The sequence below is a fragment of the Pocillopora damicornis genome, chromosome 14, assembly GCF_964200805.1.
Source record: "Pocillopora damicornis chromosome 14, jaPocDami1.2, whole genome shotgun sequence".
NCBI classification, from domain to species: Eukaryota; Metazoa; Cnidaria; class Anthozoa; order Scleractinia; family Pocilloporidae; genus Pocillopora; species Pocillopora damicornis.
Genome location: NC_142683.1, coordinates 4127555 through 4152740, shown reverse-complemented (window position 1 = coordinate 4152740; position 25186 = coordinate 4127555). Strand labels below are relative to the sequence as shown.

Genomic DNA, 25186 nt, shown 5'->3' with positions numbered 1-25186 from the left:
TCATTGACGCATTACATCTTTTGAATGCTCCTTGTCTTGCTTTATTTAAACTGCAGCATAATCAGTTAACATAGTTTCGACACTACTTACTTAAACCTAAAAACCAAGTTTAGTAAAATGTTCCTTGCAATAAAACTGCCTATAAAAAAACATTAACACACTCCAAAAACATTCATTAGCTTGAGATCTAGAAATGCTTTGGAAAAAGTTACAAATCTCATTAAGAGTTTAAATGTATCTATATAAGAACCGAGACTAGTCAAAAATTATTTTAGATTAAACATACTGGCATAGCAACAACTAGTAAAAATCCAGTCTGTAGAGACGTTCGTCGCAAGGAAAAAAGGTAAACAAAGAAGAAGCAAATACAATAAACGAATGAGCACGAATCTTAGGAGCAGAGGGAAGAAACAAAAAAATTGATTTAAACATACTTTGGAAAAAATTACTTTTTTGCGCTCCTCTTTGAGGAAAAAAATCCATTTGTTAATTTATTACTTTTATCTGCACTGGAATGTTCCGGTGTCAAAGAAAACAAAAGCTGACTAAGAAATAAACCAACATAAACAAAAATCGAAGCCTTAACTTCGAAAATTTGACTTGAAATAATTCTAAACAAGAAAAACACGTTGTTGCTTCGCTTAAAACCACTCTCCTGTTAAAGATGATATAATTCAAAACTAATTTGATTTCAATCTGTACTCTAAGCAAGACCTTAACTAAAGTAGTGCAATGGAAATAATTCGTTCCTTCTCCTTGTTTGATTGTTTTTGTTTTGTTTCACGCGTATTTTGCTCTTTTTGCATTTGTGTCTATGAGGATAGTCGCGCCAAGAATGTAGGGAAGACGCAATTTTTTTTTTTGGTTAGGGGTAGTACAGTTTACTCCGATGAAACCTTTCATGCACCACTTCCAGCAAGAAAAAAAATTCCATCTCTTTTACATTATTGGTGCAACTATTTTGATATATACAGTTACAAAAAGAACCAAAAAGGGGAGAAAACAAAACAAACACAATAGAACTCAGTTATTTGCATCTCACCACTTTAAATCTAATCAAACTATTTGTAGGAAATGGTCGTCAACATTTTAATCTGAGGGATATCATGACATAATGACTCTCCCCACTCCCTTTCTACTTGCATCCACATTCAGTGATGATGTGCATCTCCTTCTCTTTGTGATCACCCGTTTGAACATATTCTGTGGTGTAGTTGGTGGCGATACAAGCCCTCTCGCGAAAAACCAAGCAGTGCTGGCTACAATACTTGTTCCTGTATTGAAACAGATAAATAATATATAAGTTGATACGTTATTGGTGACGTCATCTACGAGCTTGTCCTATAATAGATCATGATTAGGAACCAACCAAAATGCCTGTATTACTCAGCTTATCATAATAATTGCTGATTCTGCTTTCAAATGGTTTACGACCGCTGCCACAGTCTCTGTCAACGAAATGCATAAAATTGCCTCAAAAGATAAATTATATGAAATGGAGCGACTCACCCAAAGAAACAGCGAACACAACTCCTGGGGCAACCAGTACCGACGCACGTTCCAACATCTTTTTCCTGAAAATAATCTCAACATTGCAAGAAGGAACAAACTTGTCGATCTTTACATGCCAATGTATTTACAAGTATGCTTAAAATTCTCTAATCGTCTTTCATTATTTTTTATGTCCTTCAGTATTTTTTTTACTTTTCGTTTACTGATGGTTTTTCATTTAAGAATGGTGTACTTTTTTGGAACAGCTTCTTAACCATTAAGCTCTTAAGACCGAGATGCCTATTGTCATCATTTTTTTTCTTTAAGATATATCAATACGTTATAGGAAGTTACGTGTTCATTCCACCTTGTCTTTATTTCGTGTTATTCATTAATTATTTCACTTTTTTTAGCTCAGTGTACTTCTTAACTGTCGTCACTGCTTGGTTTATCACCTTCTTGTCGCATGAAAGACTTTGGAAGACTTTGCTTGACTCTTGCTGGAGTGAATTTTTTCAACCTTTTAAGGCACTGGTTTACTGAGTCAATGGAGTGCAATTTGGTCTGAAATCATACGCCTGATTTCAAAATCCAACGAGCACTCAGCTCATGTTTGATTTGAAATCACAAGTATGATTTCAGACCAAAATTGCACAACATGAACTTCAATTACCACTTTTTCACATTTATTTCGAAATCGCAACATTCAGTCGCTCGAGTACAGGTTTTTTATTATTGATATGTGCAAATGTTTTATTAATCCAGTATTTAGCTGGTTTGTAAAAAGTTGCAAAAGTTGTCTTTTATTTTCCTGCAATTTGATTGATTTCTTCGAGCAAGCCTTTAAATCTTACTGATTGTCTTAGTAAAGCTCTCTCATTGGTTAGGAAAAAGAGGCGATTTAGAGCATAAAATGGTGCGACTCGTGAATAAATGGCACCAATTAGAGCCAATCAGATTGCAAGGATTATCAGTGATTTCAAAATGGATTTAATGAAAACAAAACTATTTCCGGCAACCTTTTTAAATAATTAGGTGAGTGAACTTAAGTACGGTCCTAAATTTTGTTTTAGCAATCGTTTCTCTAAGTACACACCAGTGACCACTAGTGACCACGGGTGACCACAAATGGCCACGAGTGACCACGAGTGACCACGAGTGACCACGAGTGACCACGAGTGACCACGAGTGACCACGACTGACCACGAATGGCCACGAGTGACCACGAGTGACCACGAATGGCCACGAGTGACCACGAATGGCCACGTGATCTTGATACCAGACAAATATTTTAATTACTTTTTAATTGTAGTCTCTTATAGTCACTCGTGGTCACTCGTGTGTACTCTTAGACACGACCATCGTTTTAAAAGTATATTTGACACGGTACCAAATATAATGTAAATTCAACGTCGCACAAGAAACAAATTTGTTTCTCTCATACTGATTGTGATTGTCATCAGCGATATTTAAATTATGATTTCTTTTACCGATCACTTTCTTGTTACAGTCTTCATTACACACCTCTTGGATCCACGCGTTGCCCGACTTCCTCTTGAAAACTTCACGAAAAGCAACGCGGTGGCAAATTGGGTTCACGTAACCACACTTCTTAATAACGCGATGAGTTAGCTCACCTTCTCCTAATTAGAAACAAGTGGTCAATTTAAGTATATTTGGATGACCTAGAGCTATATATTTTCCAGTCTAACCCACCCACTTAGTTAACCATCACTTGTTTCTATCAAAGGGAAGGCATCACCTGCTGCACCTTTGCAACAACACCTCTTAAGAATATTCAATCTTTACATCTAGATCAATATCCTACCATTTGGCCCTTTTATGGCTATCATTAGGCTGTCAATGGCTTTGCACGCATGTCCACTGCTTCCACAAGAACCATGGCAGACGCCCATATCATGACGAAGACTGTACGATGTTCCGTTAAAGAAGGTTTTGAACAAAGCTTGGCGACTGCAGTCGCCAGAGGTATTTTGATAGCCACACATAGCAATAGCGGTCCTGTACTTTGAGCCACCAATGAGGGGATAACTTCTGCTGGTCACCTCAGTGGGGTTGCATGAAGAGGATCCATCGGACATCTATGATCAAATCAGATTTTTCGAAAGGTTTATTGAATCAGGTTAACTCCACTTTTAGAACGAGGAGGGCCTTTGTGTCACTCTGTAACTTGAGGACTGGGACTTTTCTAAAGCGTGTAAAGATATGCTGAAAGAGCTTGGATACTTCTCGTGTCTAAAAATCCTTTGAAATTCATATCAAGTACTATTTAGAAAAAGATAAGTGATTTAACCGGATCCATAGAGATTTGTCACGGAGAACCCATCAACACAGACCATATGCAGCTCCTGGCGATATCTCAGAAAGATGGTTGAACATTAGGAGGGTGGAAAGGGGGGGAAGGTATTAGGGAGCTCATGTTCTCTTAAATTACCGTATACGTATTGACAAGCCTTCCAGTTAGGAATTTAAGTCCCGCAAAATTTAAGTGTCGAGGAAATTTCATTAACAAGGTTTTCGTGTTTCAAAGACTGTGTTAGTTTTAATCTGAACAAGTTTCTTTTAACGTACTCTGATTGGCTGGAACAGCGAACTTGATTAGAGTACAGACGCACGCAGTAACGATGTCACGCCGTCGACCATTTTGGACAATGGCCGACTATTTCCAGAGTTTTATCCCTTTTTTTAACTTTTTTACGACTCACTAGTCTTGCATAACCTGTAAAGCGAATATATATGAGAACGAGCTCGTGGCTTCAAACAGAACTCAGTTGGTAGAGCGCTGCACCGGTATCGCAAAGGTCTTGGGTTCAAATCCTATACAGGCATGAATTTTTTTCGAGCCCTCTTTTCACTGCTGCTTAAGTAGTGTTCATTACTGCGAAAATCGCTTCTACATTCACTTCTTTATCCGGAGTTCACATATGTGATTTTCATAAACTTAGAGTCAGAACTAACTCAGTTTGTGAACTTTGATGGTTTGACATTTTGAGAGCTTTTTATCTTTTTCAACCAATCAAACTATTTGAACCATTTTAACGAGGATTCTGATTGGTTTATCGTAACATGCTCTATGAGAGTACAGATGCACGCGGCGCCACCCCTGTTCGTTTAGAAAATAAATTTTGTTTTAAAAAGTTTTCGAATGCGTGGTGAAATTAATGTTTTCTTTATTATAAAACAAATAAAGAAGCCTCGAGTGTGCTCTATTCTCTCGTGAAGCACTCAGGAAGCAGCAAGAGCAGTAAAGGTTTCGAGAGAAACGCTCGACTACGTCTCGTGTTTCCCCTTCACTTCTTTGGTGCTGTAGCCGCTTCCTGTGTGCTTTTCACCAGAGCAAAGCAAAGTCAAGCTTGGGTTTTCAATGGTATAGCGTGTTCATAAAATCTGGGCGACCATTCACAAGGAATGATAATGGATTACATTTTGGCCAAAGGAAAGGTTTTTGAAGCCCTACCCTTAGTCCTTTCCTCTAAGAAGCCCCCTGAGTGGAAGCTTACGAAATTCTTTAGCACCTTGAGGCTATTTTTTTAAATAGACATTTGAGGAAAATTTTGATTGCAATCATTGCAATCAAAATTTTCCTTGAAAAGTTTTTTAAATATTTCAAGTCTATATATACTCTTAAAGCAGTGTCTATGAATAAGTTCTGAAATATGAAGATATGCAGTCATAGAGAAAGAAATCGAGTTTTAAGTTTTTTAGTCTTATGCGACTTTTATAGTTGTTTCAATATGAAGGAAATCACAAAATGTCGGTCTAAAAACACAAGAAAACGGAAAAGTGGAAAGAGTGAAATAATGGTAACATGTGTGATCAAGAAATTACACGGATTGCAAACGATGAGCTTCTATTATTTTGAAAATGCAACGGCAAATTTGAGTCATAAGAAACGTCAAAAAGGATAGTGACGACACGTTCAACATTGAGTCGATTGGGGAATTCAACCAATCAAGACTTAATGAAATACAGGGTCTGGATGAACTCGGAACACATTGTTGCCGCCTGGATCCATTCTCTGCAACAATACTCTATTCCTCCCACTCATCTTGTTACCCAGAATTTTTCCGTGAAGAAGATTTGGGCTCCTCTTTAATGTTTGTGAGGGACAACTCAGAGTTATTCAAGCAGGTCCGAAATTATTTGAAAATTCGAGTTTGGATTGGCTAAAGTGAAGTATGGATTCGGAACTGTCTTAGATTTAGCACCTATGCAGACAATAACATAGCTTAAATAGCACGTCTTGTGTGGCCTGCGAGTGTAGTCTCACATTTGTGCACGGGCGACAGGCCCGCGGGATTCGAGTCGAGTCGAGTTTCGTGAGCCTTCCCGCTCCCTCCCCATTGCTAATGATGATGAAAGCCTGGTCGAATGCTGCGCGTTGTGCTTTCGCCAGGGCCTGCGAACATGCAGGGTCTCTTAGGCATTGCGACACGCGCAGCGAAGCCCGCGGGTTTCGAAGCGGCGTGCGATGCGAGCATGAGAGAGGTCTGCGAGGGTTCCTCGAAGTTACTCGACGCGTGCTTATTTCGCGGGCTCTTCGTCGCTTGTGTCACAACGCTTATGTAATAAGAGCATGCTCGTAGGATCCATTCTCACCTCAGGAGTAGCTTTGATGGTGACTGTGTCAGTGGCGTGGCAAGTTTCTACACATCGCCCCATATCTGCTTTATGCAACCTGTGACGAACGTCTAAAAGCAAGAAAATGTAAAAAAATATCTCAACCTAGTTCACTGCGAATAAAATACCTTTTAATAGAGTACATTTTTTGGTTTGTATCTAGAATGAAATATTTTCCACCCAGTCTGCAATTTCCAACCTAGAGGTTCATCAGAAGTTGACTTCACCGTCATTAATATTAGGTTTCAAGTGATTGTACCATAGAGTTTTCTCTGAATGCGTTACTTAGGCTGCGAAATTATTACTTTAAAAATAATGAAGGGCTCACATTCAGATCCACACTTCAAAATGGCGTTCCGAGATGTAACAACAATTTTATTTGTGACCTACATTAATTAACATGATACAAAATAAAATGGACTTAAACTTTTTTTTTTAACACGTTTGAGAGGGAGAAGCTTTGTGTCATCACTTATATCATTCCAAGATGTCAGAAACCTCTTTTTCAAAAGGAGGCTAGGTGCTTACTGTCACGCAAATAAAGTTTATTTGAAGATAAAAGTTGGCACGTATTCTTAAAACTCGGAAATGGCTTATTAAAATCGTCCACCGTCCAATGGTCTATAAAATTTTTCATTGTCAAGCAATACAGTTCAATAGATGTTGTCAATAGATAGGTATGCTACAGAATTCCGCCATCGTGTAGCCACAAAAGGCGGGGGAGTGGGTGCCTACATGAAAGAAAACGTTGCTTATAGACGGCGCTTTGACATTGAAAAAACTCAACCGGACCTGGAGCACTTATGGCTGGAGCTCCCAAGGAGAAACAAACACAGTAAACTGTTGCTTTGAGTTATTTACAGGTCACATTTACTGATGACGGCTTCCTACTGGCTCTAGTGTTTCGAGGACTTGCTTAGTCATATCACATCCACGTGGGATGGCATGATAGCTCTAACAGGCGATATTAACTTTGATCTTATCATTCACCCTGACTCTCTCCTTACGCGTTACAGCAATACCTTAGACATGTTTGCGCTCGAGCAAATTGTTACGAAGCCGGGTAGAGTCACTAGGACCTCTCGAACACTGATTGATCATATTATTACTAACTACCCAATGCGCATTTCTGCCACTGATGTCGTTGCTACCAGTATTGTAACCGACCACGATGCTCTGTTAGCCTGTATAAATGTGCGCGTCAATCAGTATTGACCGCGCTACAAACAACAGGAATGTGAAAACTTTCGACGAGCAAGAATTTATTATTGATTTTGATACGCTGCCTCTGAACATTGTATACTCATCTGATTAGAATATTTTAACGGTATGCTTAAGACGTGTCTCGAGAGGTATGCCCCTCTTCGGAGGGTGCGAGTTACGAGACCGCCAGCACCTTGGATGGATGACAGCCAAATACAACAGCTGCGGGATAAATTCAGGAAGGAAGCCCACCAGACTGGCTCTCAGGAGTACTGGGAAATGTTTCGGGATGTCAGAAACAAGTTGAAGGCAGCTATTCGTCGGGCTCGCGAGACCCTCACAAGGCAGGCGTTATCCTCTAATGAACCGAAGGAGGTGTGGCGCGTTATCCACCGCATACTGAAACCTAACCAGCAACCCTTGCGGCAGGATTTGGTAAGTTGAACTCATTCGTTGCTTATACTGCCGAGAGAACTTTACCTCTTAGCGGTGACTTAACTTCCTGTCTTGAAGAACTAACTGAATCTCTACCTAATGATAGCCCTGCTAATTTCAAGCTCCGAGAAGTGTCCCACGGCGAGGTCCTACGCATGCTGAAATTGTTAAGATCTGATACGTTTACTAGCTCCGACGGTATCCCCGTAAAATTCGTCAAAATGGTGGCTGAATCCATTGCTGACCCCCTCACAACTATTATTAACAACTGTATCAGGAAGTACAACTTTCCTAAGTCGTGGAAAAATGCGAGGATCAGTCCAATTCCTAAAGTCGATTAAACGAAGTCTGAGGAACACTTTCGTCCCATTTCAACTCTCCCCACACTATCGAAAGTCTAAGAAAAACTTGTCGCGTTGCAGATGACCACACTTTGTCAATCTGAATAAGTACACCGCGATACAATATATATATTTCTAGCTTTAGTAAAGGACACTCGACCAATGCAGTGCTAATGGGTATGCGCGACGATTTGGTGTGATGTCTGTACAGATTTTACCAACGTAATAAAAGTAGATGACGTGAATAACAGTGATGGTAAAGCAAGCTTAAAACTGCAGAAATCGCCAGAAACTACAACGGATACACAGGGTATGAGTAAGTTTTATTGATTTTACGAGAAAAATGTTCATATTTCAAAATATTTGTCGTTGTAAATCGACCATATTTCGTTCCCTATACTATTCCTTATAACGTGTTCAAATTTTCAACGGTTCCTCTCGTAACTTAACATCGAGTCACACAACGCGTGACCCGTTCATGAATTAATCGTTGGCTTTTTCTCGAGGCGTGAGCTTGGGCCGCCTGTGACAAGACAGTTGCGTAAACAATACTTAACATAATAACATTATACACAAAAAACACAGGATTTTGGATCATGTATTTATTAAAAAAGAATATCCATACAACTACAATGAAAACAAACGTAAGATTCCCCTTTCTGATGGTGAAATTAATACCACTCGCACTAATTTCGTAGCTACGTTTCCTGGCATCAAGTGAATCCAACATGGCGTCTTTTTTCACAAGCAGTTTGCATCCATTAAAGTTTGTTGTTCAGTCTCACGGTAGTAGTGTTGTTCAATAGATTGCATAGAGTATATGCAGTTTGGTTTCAGATTTCAGACTTTGCTTTTTACAACAAGTGTACGTTTTTCAACTAAGACATGGCATACTTGGCATACAAGGCATTCAAGGCTTTCATGGCTTTCAAGCGTTCGCGACTCAATCCGTTCCAAAATTACCGCTCAATAACATCTTTTAGTGTGGATTGGCCGCGAACAATACGACTTGTGTATGCGTCTGTAAGTATTTTGAGCGTTTGCGCCATAATGCTCCAGGTGATCGTAATCCAAACACGTTGAAATAAAAACGACTGACAAAAGAGTTTCATAAGCAAAAATCTCGTGGTTCGTCATGTGAGCTGGCCCTGTCCGTGCATGACAACGTCAATCATCTTCAAGATAACACGCGTGATCAGCATGGGCTCATTGGATTGCAGTTAATTGTCATGGTGTTGAGGGCCCAATGACCACTGGGTACTATTGTGCAGTTTTTCCGTTTTGTGGCGGAGGAAAAAAAAAAGACGACAAAAAAACAAAGGCGTTTTATGACTGGGTTATCACAGGTATCCCAGTAAAAAAATTTAAAAAATAACATCTTTGCTAGCGTGCAGAGAGTGGTATGTTGCTCGCACCAATCAGATCGTTTAGGGTATGTATCTCGCACCAATCAGAGCGTCGGTTTTGTTCTTCGGTTTGAGAGTTGTTCAAATTTTAACGAAGTAATGAGGGACTCGGAGAGAGCGGTTCGTAATAAGGAATCATCTTTTAGATGAGAAATGTTGGCGTTTCTGTGTTTTTAACGTGTAATTTACCGCGCTTTATGAGAAATGCGATATTACAGGACAGACGAAAGATGTCAGATTACCTATAGTAAACATGTTACTCATGCTGTGAAAATGGTGGATAGTGTTCAAAAGAAAATAGAGTTCTGTGCACTGTAGCGCGATCATGGTTATTGTTCCTTCACGACGAGAGTGAGAGGAAAAATTTTGAATCAAATATTGCTTGAGGTTGGTGAATTGCACCAAACATTTTGATTTGAGCAGTTCTTTAACGCAGGCTGTGTTACAAGATTCATGATTTGTTGATTGTGCCGATTATATTATTCTGGATTGGATTGCTCGGTGCTATCTTTAGATGAACGTCTGATTAAAATTAACTATGGACGATTTTGTGTACGTTCTCGGTGCCTGGAGAAAGTGATCTTGTGGAGTCGTTTGCGTTTGGCCAAGGACGAATTCAGATACCATCGTTACCATGTTTATTTGATTTTGTGGTAAAATTTCCGCACAGCCCCATACTATTATAGACCTATTGTAAAACAAATCTGTTTTCCCATTGGCAAGGTATTGTTTTTGTTATTGCTTTCTCTATCCAAGAACTAAATGCATAATGTAGTATGGGGCTGTGCGGAAATTTTACCAATCGAAGGAACAGTTTTGGTCTGGGTCCGCATTTTTGTCAACAAAATAAACACATACTGCTTAAGAAGATGATAATACGGACCACGTGCAAAGCTGTCAATTGTTTCTCGAATGTTGTACGTGTTAAACATTCAATAGTGACATTTCATTTACATCCACATCTGCGTCTACTTTTATTACGTTGGTAAAATCTGTACAGACATCACACCAACCAACTCGCGCGCAAAGTGAGAAGACCGTATGAAGGCTTGAAATTATATTAAGATCGATTTTGATCGAGAAATGGGCCAGGAATATTCCACAATAGTGCAAATAATTGTGAACGCTGATCGCGGAAAAGCGATTGCGTGACGTTCGGTAAGATGACATCTTATCACATACCAGGCGCAAAAAACCCTTCAGATTCTTAGTCTGCATTTTGTACCCACTCCGCAGTCTGCATTCTACATTTTGTACCTAGTCTACATTTTGTACCTAGTCTACATTTTGTATCCGGTCTGCAGTCTGCAGTCTGCATTTTGTACTAACAGGTATCCGTGGCACCAATACAGTTTATTTTTGGTTACAGTTATCCGCACAACACACACAATCTACCACAAAATACTTGTGTGTGAGTAAATTCGACATTTTCGTTCTTTTCCCCGTTAGTACCCTTCTTTCCTTTTGTAAAAATGTAGACATCACTTACAATGTTTCAAGTAATCCACCCATCCCCAAAAAATTAACTCTTGCATGCGTAGCAGCCTATGTTTTACATTGTAGTTTTTAACAGGTGAAGAGCCACTAGGTGGATACACTGTTAATAAACTATTATTATTATTATTATTATTATTATTATTATTACATTATACAGTTCATCAGGAAAAGTATCTATGCAGTTACTCACGTTTGCGAAAACAATACACTTCGTTAGGATGGCGTTAAAAAAAAAATATAGTTCATTGACACGTTTAGCGAATTCACGTGGCCGGTGGTAAGCGTGGACATCGCTGTCTTTCAAGTCACGATTCTTTTTATCAAGGCTTATTTCAGTCGCAATTTGTATAGAGTAGAGTAAAAGGTTAAAACTTCAGCCATAAACCTCCCAAGCAGTGATTGGCGTGCGAAGAGAAATAACGTGACATTTAGTCATGTCGACGTGTACGCCGGCGTTAGAAGAAGAAAGAGAATTTCGTCCTGTCACGAGCGTGGGATAAAAAAAAAATATATATATACATATGCAAAGAATCTAACCCCAGACCCTTGGATTCCGCGCTCCAGTGCTCTACCACTGAGCCACAGAGACTCTGTGGTGAGAGAGCGTGGTGTGAAATGATAGGGTATTAAAGATGGTAAAGTTTGGGCTCCATGAACAAATAAAGAAGCTGTTATTTGGTTTAGTAACGAACGTGGAATAAGGAAACGGAACCTGAGTCCCCACGAGGAATAAACGTAAACACGTTTTCTGCGACACTCACGTGGCATGTCACACTTGTGTTTGTAAAGGTCCTCTACGTTGACTCGCGCAGTTTAAGTCACGTTTTGTGTTTACATCCATCCAGTTTGGAGTAAAACTTTAGTTAAAGGTTTACCTCCAGTTTGCATTACATGTCGCTAGGCTCTTATCTGCACAGTCCTTAGATACGATTTTATCAGAGAAAATGAATGTCGGTTGGTTAAATGGTTACTTTTCGATCACCACATCCGAAGAAGATCGACGCACGTTCGTGGTCACACACTTAAATCAAGCACAGGTTTGTAAAGGTCCCCAAGTCACGACGTGAATTTGAGAGGGCCCAATTACATATACGTGAAACTTGTCAGTCTGTACAAAGTAGACTAACGAATTTTCAGTGCACAGAAACAAGGCGGAAAGCAGTTTATCTCTGCTGATAATTTTTTAATTATTCTTTCAGGTATCGATGATGATGATGTCTTGAATCTTTGGGTATGTCTTTTATTTTATTGCTACTTTTATCCTCATTCTTAACAAGCACTAAGGCACTCTTGTATATAAAAAAAAAATTCTGAATCACAGCAGTTACGAAGCCCTTCCGTACGCTGATTCTTTAAAGAGTGTAAGTTTTTCTCGGCACAAATCCTATCCAGAGTGTATGAGAATGTAAACCCAAAAAAGCAATTTTAGTTTTTGTTGTTCGACGTTTCCGGAAACAAACTAACCTCTGAATTTGGCAAGCCTATTCGGATATTCGTACTCTGTTCTCTGTTTATAATACTTTTGTTATTTACGATATATGTGAGGTGTAATGTTCTAGGTCAGTGTCAGAAATTTTGTGAGAATTTCGTAATCAATTTAAAGCTCAAAATTCTTTTCTACAAACTTCGATGGCATTAAAAATGTTTCGGCTTTCAACTGTTTGCGAATTTTCCTCCATTCGTAGAAATGGGTTCCAACAAATTCAAAACTCGCGAAATACGTCGCCGCTAAAAAGTCAATTGAAAATATCTGCAGGCGAATCAATTGTCAAAACGTATCATTTGTCTATAGTCATATTATGAAGTATCCATCTATCCAGTGAGGTTGAAAATCTATAAATATTCTCAACCTTTGGCATGTGAAGTAATGTTTTACACTTCTGCTATTAAATCTTAAGGCAGCCGGAGTAAAAAATATCGAGGCAAATGTATGCGATATCTGGACTAATTCATTGTAGCACTGTACGATAATTTGTTGCGTGATTTTTCGTTCGCAACGCACAGACATGATCTTGACGGTAATCACGACATCTTTGAGAACGAGGGATAATACAAGAGTCAGTGGTGTGATTCACTTAAATGTAAATACATAATCGGCCCTGCACTCTTAAGTCTTGCCACAGTCCTCTATTTTTCCGATAAAAAAAATACAATTAGTCACGAAATAATTGGTCTCAATTGCAGAAGATGAAATCGCTCCTGATATTTATGGCAGGTCGATCTAAAGAAGGTAACACCATGTGGTTAAAGCAAATAGTAGAATTAAGACATTCTTTTGTAAAAGGCAAACTTTAGGAACCTTAACATTAAATTGCAACATGTCTTAAAGAAGGAAATATAAAGATTGAACTCGCTTCAAACGCACGATTGAACTAGCTTCAATCGAGCCTTTCTTTGCCTGCGGTGTTATTTTGAAGTCAATTCATACAGATTTAGTTTGTTTTTAATTCCTTCACTTTTTCATAGATACATCTCTTCTCAACGAAGGGGGCTCCGTAAGTCACAAGAAGGCAAATTATGACATCAGTTAAGCGGCGGATACTGTTTCGTTGTAGTAAGATTCACTAGCACTTAAATTGAAGTATTAGCGTGCGGCTCAGCTTGAACAAGTTATAAGCGCTTGAAAATCTCGGAGCAAGTACAGAATGCTGCAAAGAGTCATTGAAAGTCTTAATAATCAGCCTTCGGAACAATTAATGACGTAGACGAAGGATGCTCCTAAAGCGATCAGCGAGAGGAAAAACCTCAAAATAAAATGAAATTACGCACCGTACCTCATAACACATGCTGCTCACCAGAAAAACAAATGACTCAAATTGTTGTACTACTAAAGGTTGGTTTTTAGTTCATTTGCTTTTTCGCATACAGTATATATCTTTTACTTTAAAAGGGGGACTCAGTAAATCACAAGAGAGTAAATTTTGACATCGGTATATTGGAACTGTTTCGCTGTGGCTGAATTACGATCAATAGCACCTAAACAGCGGTATTAGAGCGTGATTCAGCTTGAACTAGTTATAAGTGCATGAAAATCTCAGATAGACTACTAAATTGAGTAGATGGCCACCGAGGTCCATTTCATCTTCCCTCTTTGAGAACAAGGAATGGCAAAGCATTTTTCGGAAACAAACTAACCTCTGAATTTGGCAAGCCTATTCCGATATTCATAACTTCACACTAATGGTTCGAGCGGGACTCTGCTCTTTTCTCTGTTTGTAATACTTTTGTTATTTACGTTTTGGCTTTCAAGTTTTTGCGAATTTTCCTCCATCCGTAGAAATGAGTTCCGACTAATTCAAAACTCTCGAACTAAAACGCCGCTAAAAAGTAAATTGAAAATATCTGCAGGCGAATCAATTGTCAATACGTATCATTTGTCTATAGTCATATTATGAAGTATCCATCTATCCAGTGAGGGGGAAAATCTATAATTATTCTCAACCTGTGGCATGTGAAGTAATGTTTTACACTTCTGCTGTTAAATCTTAAGGCAGCTGGAGTAAAAAATATCGAGGCCAATGTATGTGATATCTGGACTAATTCATTGTAGCACTGTATGATAATTTGTTGCGGGACTGCTTAATACTTTCGTTCGCAACACACAGACATGATCTTGACGGTAATCACGACATCTTTGAGAGCGAGGAATGATACAAGAGTCAGTGATGTGATTCACTTAAATGTAAATACATAATCGGCCCTGCACTCTAAAGTCTTGCCACAGTCCTCTATTTTTCCGATAAAAGAATACAATTAGTCAAGAAATAAGTGGTCTCAATTGCCGAAGATAAAATCGCTCCTGATATTTATGGCAGGTCGATCTAAAGAAGGTTACACCATGTGCTTAAAGCAAATAGTAGAATTAAGACATTCTTTTGTAAAGAGCAAACTTTAGGAACCTTAACAATAAATTTCAACATCTCTTGTCGCGTAACCCTCTTTAGATCGACCTGCCATAAATACATTGTGTTGCTAGGTTGACAAAATCTCTATATTTTAAAAAGGTTCGATGTACATAGAACGGGAAACATGATGCATCGTCACAATGTTTGGTTTTGGTAAAGAACGAAGACCTCAATCTCGTGCATGGATAGAGAGAGAGAAGGTAACGTGAGAAGAAGGAAATATAAAGATTGAACTCGCTTCAAACGCACGATTGAATTCGCTTCAATCGAGCCTTTTTTCCCTGCGGTGTGATTTTGAAGTCAATTCATACAGATTTAGTTTGTTTTTAGTTATTTCCCTTTTTCATAGATACATCTCTTCTCAACGAAGGGGGCTCCGTAAGTCAGAAGAGGGCAAATTATGACATCGGTTAAGTGGCGGGTACTGTTTCGTTGTGGTAAGATTCACTAGCACTTAAATTGAAGTATTAGCGTATGACTCAGCTCGAATTAGTTATAAGCGCTTGAAAATCTCGGAGCAAGTGCAGAATGCTGCAAAGAGTCATTGAAAGTCTTAATAATCATCCTTTGGAACAATTAATGACGCAGATGAAGGATGCTCCTAAAGCGACCCGCGAGAAGAAAAGGCTCAGAATAAAATGAAATTACGCACCGTACCTCATAACATATGCTGCTCACCAGAAAAACAAATGACTCAAATTATTTTATCTTGATCTGTTTTTAGGATTTTGGAGAAGAAAGGTGCTGTGAATCATTGACTCCTGAGCTTCTCTCATGAGCTTGCTTTTAACAAGGATTTATTTAAGTTTGAGATAATGGTCGCTTGTGAAAGCGAATGCCCCATTGTTAGCGTCTGAGCGCAAATCAGTTTGGGTGATGTTGTAATCAGTGTTAATTATGGCCAAGGAAAGCGTAATCCAGGATTCGTAAGATTTAATCAGAACGCATCTGTACGCGTTAGAGAAAATGGTAAGTTTTCGAGTCGGTTTTTTCTTGAAAAGACATACATGAGAAGCCTATGAGTGAGGATCAATCGCCAAAAAATATTATAAACTCGACCTCTAGCACGAGGAGAGGTAGAGAAAGTACCGTTAAGAGAAGTAATTATCATGATTCTACTACAGGCTCAGAATTTACCGCCTGCATATAAAGACCTTTTCTCTTAAACCGACCATCGGCTGAGTGCATTAAGTACTTGCAGCACAAGAATAACACAGAATTATGCCCTCACCTTGATGGAAGTTAATAATCATTTAGTAGCCATTGCATAGGAGTTATATTGGGGCGTATTTTCAATTAAATTCATCGCACAATTTTGCTCTTTGTCAGTATACACGAGTTCAATCTGAGTGCAGACAGACATGGGAACAATTAGGAGAGAAAGAACCTTTAGTCAAAGAGTACCTCACTGACGCATTTCAGGTCGTGTTAGTGCGGATATAACACTTTTTGGCTGTAATGACTGATTCTCGCGAAGCGATCAGTAAGCTCAAAACGTTACATGACCAGTAAAGAAGTTTGCACACAACACGTGCCAAAACATTGCGCATTAGGTTAACTTACCACTTAAGTGATTTGTATTGATCTATTTTAGGATTCGAGAGAAGGGAGGTGTTGTGAATCATTGCCTCCTGAGCTCCTTCAATGAGCTTGCTTTCAACGGGGGCTTATTTACGTTTGAAATAATAGTTATTGTTGAAGTGCATGTATCTTCCTTGGTGTCCGACTGAAAATAAGTTTGGGAGATGTTGCAATGTTAATTTTGGCCAAGGCTAGCGTAATCCAGGATGCGTAAGCTTGCATCAAAACGCATTTGTGTGCATGTTCGGGCTTGTGGTATTTTTTCGGCTCTGCTTTGCCTAGCATAGTTCCAAAGTGCACGAGCAAATAGAGAATAGAATTGGTGTCTGCTAGAAAATTAGGATTTCGTGCATGGGTAGATAAGAAATTGGAGGAAGTAAACGTTATTGTTCGATCGACTAAGGGTAAGCTTTCACCGAGAAATTACAGACTCTTTCCCTAATCTTACCTTGTCTCAGTGGAGTATTTGTCTTGCCTCTGGTCGTGTTTTTAGGTTGATTGGTTGCAATTAAGTTGGTTTTTAGTTCATTTGCTTTTCCGCATACAGTATAAATCTTTTCCCCTGAAAGGGGGGCTCAGTAAATCACAAGAGAGTAAATTTTGACATCTGTATATTGGAACTCTTTCGCTGTGGCTGAATTACGATCAATAGCACCTAAACAGCGGTATTAGAGCGTGATTCAGCTTGAACTAGTTATAAGTGCATAAAAATCTCAGATAGACTACTAAATTGAGTAGATGGCCACCGAGGTCCATTTCATCTTCCCTCTTTGAGAACAAGGAATGGCAAAGCATTTTTCGGAAACAAAATAACCTCTGAATTTGGCAAGCCTATTCAGATATTCAAAACTTCGCACTAATGGTTCGAGCGGGACTCTGCTCTTTTCTCTGTTTGTAATACTTTTGTTTTTTACGATTTATGTGAGGTGTAATGTTCTAGGTCAGTGTCAGAAATTTTGTAAGAATTTCGTAATCTGTTTAAAGCTCAAAATTCTTTTCTACAAACTTCGATGGCATTAAAAATGTTTCGGCTTTCAACTTTTTGCAAATTTTCCTCCACCCGTAGAAGTGAGTTCCGACTAATTCAAAACTCTCGAAATAAAACGCCGCTAAAAAGTAGATTGAAAATATCTGCAGGCGAATCAATTGTCAATACGTATCATTTGTCTATAGTCATATTATGAAGTATCCATCTATCCAGTGAGGGGGAAAATCTATAATTATTCTCAACCTGTGGCATGTGAAGTAATGTTTTACACTTCTGCTGTTAAATCTTAAGGCAGCTGGAGTACAAAATATTGAGGCGAATGTATGTGATATCTGGACTAATTCATTGTAGCACTGTATGATAATTTGTTGCGGGACTGCTTAATACTTTCGTTTGCAACACACAGACATGATCTTGACGGTAATCACGACATCTTTGAGAGCGAAGAATGATACAAGAGTCAGTGATGTGATTCACTTAAATGTAAATACATAATCGGCCCTGCACTCTAAAGTCTTGCCACAGTCCTCTATTTTTCCGATAAAAGAATATAATTAGTCAAGAAATAAGTGGTCTCAATTGCCGAAAAAAAAATCACTCCTGATATTTATTGCAGGTCGATCTAAAGAAGGTTACACCATGTGGTTAAAGCAAATAGTAGACTTAAGACATTCTTTTGTAAAGGGCAAACTTTAGGAACCTTAACAATAAATTGCAACATCTCTTGTCGCGTAACCCTCTTTAGATCGACCTGCCATAAATACACTGTGTTGCTAGGTAGACAAAATCTCTATATTTTAAAAAGGTTCGATGTACATAGAAAGGAAAAAACATGATGCATCGTCACAATGTTTAGTTTTGATAAAGAACTAAGACCTCAATCTCGTGCATGGATAGAGAGAGAGAAGGTAACGTGAGAAGAAGGAAATATAAAGATTGAACTCGGCCAAGGAAAGCGTAATGCAGGATTCGTAAGATTTAATCAGAACGCATCTGTGCGCGTTAGAGAAAATGGTAAGTTTTCGAGTCGGTTTTGTCTTGAAAAGACATACATGAGAAGCCTATGAGTGAGGTTCAATCGCCAAAAAATATTATAAACTCGACCTCTAGCACGAGGAGAGGTAGAGAAAGTACCGTTAAGAGAAGTAATTATCATGATTCTACTACAGGCTCAGAATTTACCGCCTGGATATAAAGACCTTTTCTCTTAAACCGACCATCGGCTGAGTGCATTAAGTACTTGCAGCACAAGAATAACACAGAATTATGCCCTCACCTTGATGGAAGTTAATAATCATTTAGTAGTCATTGCATAGGAGTTATATTGGGGCGTATTTTCAATTAAATTCATCGCACAATTTTGCTCTTTGTCAGTATACACGAGTTCAATCTGGGTGCAGACAGACATGGGAACAATTGGGAGAGATAGAACCTTTAGTCAGAGAGTACCACACCGACGCATTTCAGGTCATGTTAGTCCGGATATAACACTTTTTGGCTGTAATGACTGATTCTCGCGAAGCGATCAGTAAGCTCAAAACGTTACATGACCAGTAAAGAAGTTTACACACAACACGTGCCAAAACATTGCGCATTAGGTTAACTTACTACTTAAGTGATTTCTATTGATCTATTTCAGGATTCGAGAGAAGGGAGGTGTTGTGAATCATTGCCTCCTGAGCTTCTTCAATGAGCTTGCTTTTAACGGGGGCTTATTTACGTTTGAAATAATAGTTATTGTTGAAGTGCATGTATCTTCCTTGGTGTCCGACTGAAAATAAGTTTGGGAGATGTTGCAATGTTAATTTTGGCCAAGGCTAGCGTAATCCAGGATGCGTAAGCTTGCATCAAAACGCATTTGTGTGCGTGTTCGGGCTTGTGGTATTTTTTCGGCTCTGCTTTGCCTAGCATAGTTCCAAAGTGCACGAGCAAATAGAGAATAGAATTGGTGTCTGCTAGAAAATTAGGATTTCGTGCATGGGTAGATAAGAAATTGGAGGAAGTAAACGTTATTGTTCGATCGACTAAGGGTTAGCTTTCACCGAAAAATTACAGACTCTTTCCCTAATCTTACCTTGTCTCAGTGGAGTATTTGTCTTGCCTCTGGTCGTGTTTTTAGGTTGATTGGTTGCAATTAAGTTGGTTTTTAGTTCATTTGCTTTTTCGCATACAGTATAAATCTTTTCCCCTGAAAGGGGGGCTCAGTAAATCACAAGAGAGTAAATTTTGACATCTGTATATTGGAACTCTTTCGCTGTAACTGAATTAGGATCAATAGAAGCTAAACAGCGGTATTAGAGCGTGATTCAGCTTGAACTAGTTATAGGTGCATGAAAATCTCAGATAGACTACTAAATTGAGTAGATGGCCACCGAGGTCCATTTCATCTTCCCTCTTTGAGAACAAGGAATGGCAAAGCATTTTTTGGAAACAAACTAACCTCTGAATTTGGCAAGCCTATTCAGATATTCAAAACTTCGCACTAATGGTTCGAGCGGGACTCTACTCTTTTCTCTGCTTATAATACTTTTGTTTTTTACGATTTATGTGAGATGTAATGTTCTAGGTCAGTGTCAGAAATTTTGTAAGAATTTCGTAATCTGTAGAGAGAGAGAGAAGTTAACTTAAGAAGAAGCAAATATAAAGATTGAACTCGGCCAAGGAAAGCGTAATCCAGGACGCGTAAGATTTAATCAGAACGCATCTGTGCGCGTTAGAGAAAATGGTAAGTTTTCGAGTTGGTTTTGTCTTGAAAAGACATACATGAGAAGCCTAGGAGTGAGGATCAATCGCCAAAAAATATTATAAACTCGACCTCTAGCACGAGGAGAGGTAGAGAAAGTACCGTTAAGAGAAGTAATTATCATGATTCTACTACAAGCTCAGAATTGACCGCCTGGATATAAAGACCTTTTCTCTTAAATCGACCATCGGCTGAGTGCATTAAGTACTTGCAGCGCACGAATAACACAGAATTATGCCCTCATCTTGATAGAAGTTAATGATCATTTAGTAGTCATTGCATAGGAGTTATATTAAAGTGTATTTTCAATTAAATTCATCACACAATTTTGCTCCTTGTCAGTATACATGAGTTCAATCTGAGTGCAGACAGACATGGGAACAATTGGGAGAGATAGAACCTATAGTCAGAGAGTACGACACCGACGCATTTCAGGTTATGTTAGTCCGCATAAAACACTTCCTGGCTGTAATGACTGATTCTCGCGAAGCGATCAGTAAGCTGAAAACGTTATATGACCAGTAAAGAAGTTTGCACACAACACGTAACAAAACATTGCGCATTAGGTTAACAAACCGTTCGAGTGATTTGTATTGCTCTATTCCAGGATTTGAGAGGAAGGAAGTGTTGCGAATCATTGCCTCCTGGGCTTCTTCAATGAGCTTACTTTCAACGAGAGCTTATTTACGTTTGAAATAATAGTTACTTGTTGAAGTGCATGTATCTTCCTTGGTGTCCGACTGAAAATAAGTTTGGGAGATGTTGCAATGTTAATTTTGGCCAAGGCTAGTGTAATCCAGGATGCGTAAGCTTGCATCAAAACGCATTTGTGTGCGTGCTCGGGCTTGTGGTATTTTTTGGAGTCTGCTTTGCCTTGCAAAGTTTCAAAGTGCACAAGCAAATAGAGAATAAAATTGGTCTTTACTGGAAAATTAGGATTTCGTGCATGGGTAGATAAGAAATTGGAGGAAGTAAACGTTAATGTTTGATCGACTAAGGGTTAGCTTTCACCGAAAAATTACAGACTCTTTCCCTAATCTTACCTCGTCTCAGTCGAGTATTTGTCTTGCCTCTGGTCTTGTTTTTAAGTTGATTGGTTGCAATTTAGTTGGTTTTTAGTTCTCTTCCTTTTTGCATACAGTATATATCTTTTCCCCGAAAAGGGGAGCTCTGTTAATCACAAGAGAGTAAATTTTGACATCGGTATAAGAAAATCCCTATATTTTAAAAAGGTTCGCTGTACATATAAAAGGAAACACGATGCATCGTCACAATGCGCCATTTTTGTTTTTAGAGTCTGTGTCATTTTAACAATGTTGTCCGATAGTGAGCCATATTTCTTTACAATTCCCTTCAAAGCGAGGAAATATGGAATTAAGGAATATGTACAAGAATTCATGATCCACCTTGATAAATGTCAAAGAATATTAAGTTAAATGCCCTCATATTTGACTAAATAAGTTCATCCATGTTGAAGTCAGGACATCTTGTTTAAACAAGTATTAGCATGCGCGTCATAGCGGGGTATGGAGCTCGCTAAAATTACTTTTTTTTCTATAAATAAGTCAAATATAAACTTTTCATATAGCCAAAACACACTTGTATGAATTCTGTCTGATAGTAAGAATAAAAGACATTTACCAATTCCGATCGTAGTTGTGTTGGGTAAGCGGTAGCAGCTGCAACCTTTCTTTCTCGCTATTCAAAAGAGAACGGGAAGCAAAAAATAATTATTTGGTCGTTGGAGCGTTTATGTCAGTTCTTAGCTGCAAAAGTCCATTGATTCTAAAGGATTTTCACGAGGGGGAAGCATATAGAAAGCAAGGTTTCATATCACGTAAAAGTATCTGTACATCGTACTTTTCCCATTACGTTTGGCGTCACTTTAATAATCAGAGCCACGGATCCTACTTTCAGAATGCTTGTTATTCATTACTCACTAATTATAATCAATTCAAGTTTCAATTTCTATCATTTACCAAAAACTGCTGTTTGAATGGTACCAGTTACCAGGACAAGAAGAATCAGAGGTTTCAGGATGTCCATGTCTTCTTAGTGGATTGGTGTTCGAAATGACAAAAGCGGTCAGGAAAGCAAGGCATCTATAGGCGAGCAGTAATTTTATAGCCTCCTTTCTCCGCCCAAGTGTCACGTAAGCAGCAGCTGACCTTAAGACCAGCTGTGTATTTGCTGATTTATTTGACATCCTTGTATTTTTGGTGGTGACGGCCGCCCATATAGAGAGCACAAAACCCTATTTGCTTGCCTCCTTCTGGGATTTCGCACAATCCGCCCAGAGGCTATGAGTGGGACCCTCGCCAGGTAGCGCTCGTCAGCCAGCAGATAAGCCCAGACAAATGGCTTAGCCTGCCATGTCCAATACGCGGAATGGCCTGGTAGCATTGGCCGTCATTCATGTGGCTTGGAAAGCCATACAGTCAATTTTTAGCATATAAACGCGCACTTCACGAAATTGGAAATTATTTACAATAAAATGCCGAAGCCGAAGTTCGTACACGGGTAGTTGACTCAATGTCAGAACTTTCGCGGCTTGTTTACACCGAAAATCACGTGACACTTGGGCGGAGAAAGGAGGCTATAAAATTACTGCTCGCCTATAGATGCCTTGCTTTCCTGACCGCTTTGGTCATTTCGAACACGAATCCACTAAGAAGACATGGACATCCTAAAAACTCTGATTCTTCTTGTCCTGGTAACTGGTACCATTCAAACAGCAGTTTTTGGTAAATGATAGAAATTGAAACTTGAATTGATTATAATTAGTGAGTAATGAATAACAAGCATTCTGAAGGTAGGATCCGTGGCTCTGATTATCAAAGTGACGCCAAACGTAATGGGAAAAGTACGATGTACAGATACTTTTACGTGATATGAAACCTTGCTTTCTATATACTTCCCCCTCGTGAAAATCCTTTAGAATCAATGGACTTTTGCAGCTAAGAACTGACATAAACGCTCCAACGACCAAATAATTATTTTTTGCTTCCCGTTCTCTTTTGAATAGCGAGAAAGAAAGGTTGCAGCTGCTACCGCTTACCCAACACAACTACGATCGGGATTGGTAAATGTCTTTTATCATTACTATCAGACAGAATTCATACAAGTGTGTTTTGGCTATATGAAAAGTTTGTGTTTGACTTATTTATAGAAAAAAAAGTAATTTTAGCGAGCTCCATACCCCGCTATGACGCGCATGCTAATACTTGTTTAAACAAGATGTCCTGACTTCAACATGGATGAACTTATTTAGTCAAATATGAGGGCATTTAACTTAATATTCTTTGACATTTATCAGGGTGGATCATGAATTCTTGTACATATTCCTTAATTCCATATTTCCTCGCTTTGAAGGGAATTGTAAAGAAATATGGCTCACTATCGGACAACATTGTTAAAATGACACAGACTCTAAAAACAAAAATGGCGCATTGTGACGATGCATCATGTTTCCTTTTCTATGTACAGCGAACCTTTTTAAAATATAGATTTTCTTATACCGATGTCAAAATTTACTCTCTTGTGATTAACAGAGCTCCCCTTTTCGGGGAAAAGATATATACTGTATGCAAAAAGGAAGAGAACTAAAAACCAACTAAATTGCAACCAATCAACTTAAAAACAAGACCAGAGGCAAGACAAATACTCGACTGAGACGAGGTAAGATTAGGGAAAGAGTCTGTAATTTTTCGGTGAAAGCTAACCCTTAGTCGATCAAACATTAACGTTTACTTCCTCCAATTTCTTATCTACCCATGCACGAAATCCTAATTTTCTAGTAAAGACCAATTTTATTCTCTATTTGCTTGTGCACTTTGAAACTTTGCAAGGCAAAGCAGACTCCAAAAAATACCACAAGCCCGAGCACGCACACAAATGCGTTTTGATGCAAGCTTACGCATCCTGGATTACACTAGCCTTGGCCAAAATTAACATTGCAACATCCCCCAAACTTATTTGCAGTCGGACACCAAGGAAGATACATGCACTTCAACAAGTAACTATTATTTCAAACGTAAATAAGCTCTCGTTGAAAGCAAGCTCATTGAAGAAGCCCAGGAGGCAATGATTCGCAACACTTCCTTCCTCTCAAATCCTGGAATAATGCAATACAAATCACTCGAGTGGTTTGTTAAGCTAATGCGCAATGTTTTGTTACGTGTTGTGTGCAAACTTCTTTACTGGTCATATAACGTTTTCAGCTTACTGATCGCTTCGCGAGAATCAGTCATTACAGCCAGGTAGTGTTATATGCGGACTAACATGACCTGAAATGCGTCGGTGTTGTACTCTCTGACTAAAGGTTCTATCTCTCCCAATTGTTCCCATGTCTGTCTGCACTCAGATTGAACTTGTGTATACTGACAAAGAGCAAAATTGTGTGATGAATTTAATTGAAAATAAGCCCCAATATAACTCCTATGCAATGACTACTAAATGATTATTAACTTCTATCAAGATGATGGCATAATTCTGTGTAATTCGTGTGCTGGAAGTACTAAATGCACTCAGCCGATGGTCGGTTTAAGAGAAAAGGTCTTTATATCCAGGCGGTAAATTCTAAGCCTGTAGCAGAATCATGATAATTACTTCTCTTAACGGTACTTTCTCTACCTCTCCTCGTGCTAGAGGTCGAGTTTATAATATTTTTTGGCGATTGATCCTCACTCATAGGCTTCTCATGTATGTCTTTTCAAGACAAAACCGACTCGAAAACTTACCTTTTTCTCTAACGCGCACAGATGCGTTCTGATTAAGTCTTACGCGTCCTGGATTACGCTTTCCTTGGCCATAATTAAAATTGATTACAACATCACCCAAACTGATTTGCGCTCAAACACTAACGAAGGTGCATTCGCTTTCACAAGCGACCATTATCTCAAACTTAAATAAATCCTTGTTAAAAGCAAGCTCATTAGAGATGCTCAGGAATCAAT

General features: G+C 38.8%; 2 protein-coding genes and 1 long non-coding RNA gene across 5 annotated transcripts in view; 2 read left to right on the top strand and 1 right to left on the bottom strand.

The window, feature by feature from the left end:
• Positions 1-18: 18 nt before the first annotated feature.
• LOC149034077 (uncharacterized) overlaps positions 19-25186 on the bottom strand; it is a 26640-nt gene continuing 1472 nt past the window's right edge. Inside the window, exons 1-7 of one of the 3 annotated variants that reach the window (XM_089194660.1) lie at positions 22211-22369; positions 21873-21929; positions 6112-6203; positions 3320-3593; positions 3016-3134; positions 1510-1574; positions 19-1274 (exon numbers count right to left, since the gene is read on the bottom strand). In XM_089194660.1, coding sequence (XP_089050786.1) covers positions 1136-1274; positions 1510-1574; positions 3016-3134; positions 3320-3593; positions 6112-6203; positions 21873-21929; positions 22211-22277 — 813 coding nt within the window. In that variant the 5' untranslated portion in view covers positions 22278-22369 and the 3' untranslated portion in view covers positions 19-1135. Of the gene's footprint in view, positions 1275-1509; positions 1575-3015; positions 3135-3319; positions 3594-6111; positions 6204-16482; positions 16732-21872; positions 21930-22210; positions 22370-25186 lie in introns of those variants that run through there. The other 2 variants (XM_089194661.1, XM_089194659.1) reach the window with 2 other exon arrangements.
• On the top strand, positions 9329-15919 carry LOC149034078 (uncharacterized). Its single transcript, XR_016183172.1, has 3 exons — positions 9329-12051; positions 12214-15356; positions 15644-15919. It is a non-coding gene; the product is annotated as an uncharacterized LOC149034078 (long non-coding RNA).
• LOC149034074 (uncharacterized) overlaps positions 22396-25186 on the top strand; it is a 24297-nt gene continuing 21506 nt past the window's right edge. Inside the window, exons 1-2 of the mRNA XM_089194663.1 lie at positions 22396-22975; positions 23257-23313. Coding sequence (XP_089050789.1) covers positions 22909-22975; positions 23257-23313 — 124 coding nt within the window. The 5' untranslated portion in view covers positions 22396-22908. The remainder of the gene's footprint in view (positions 22976-23256; positions 23314-25186) is intronic.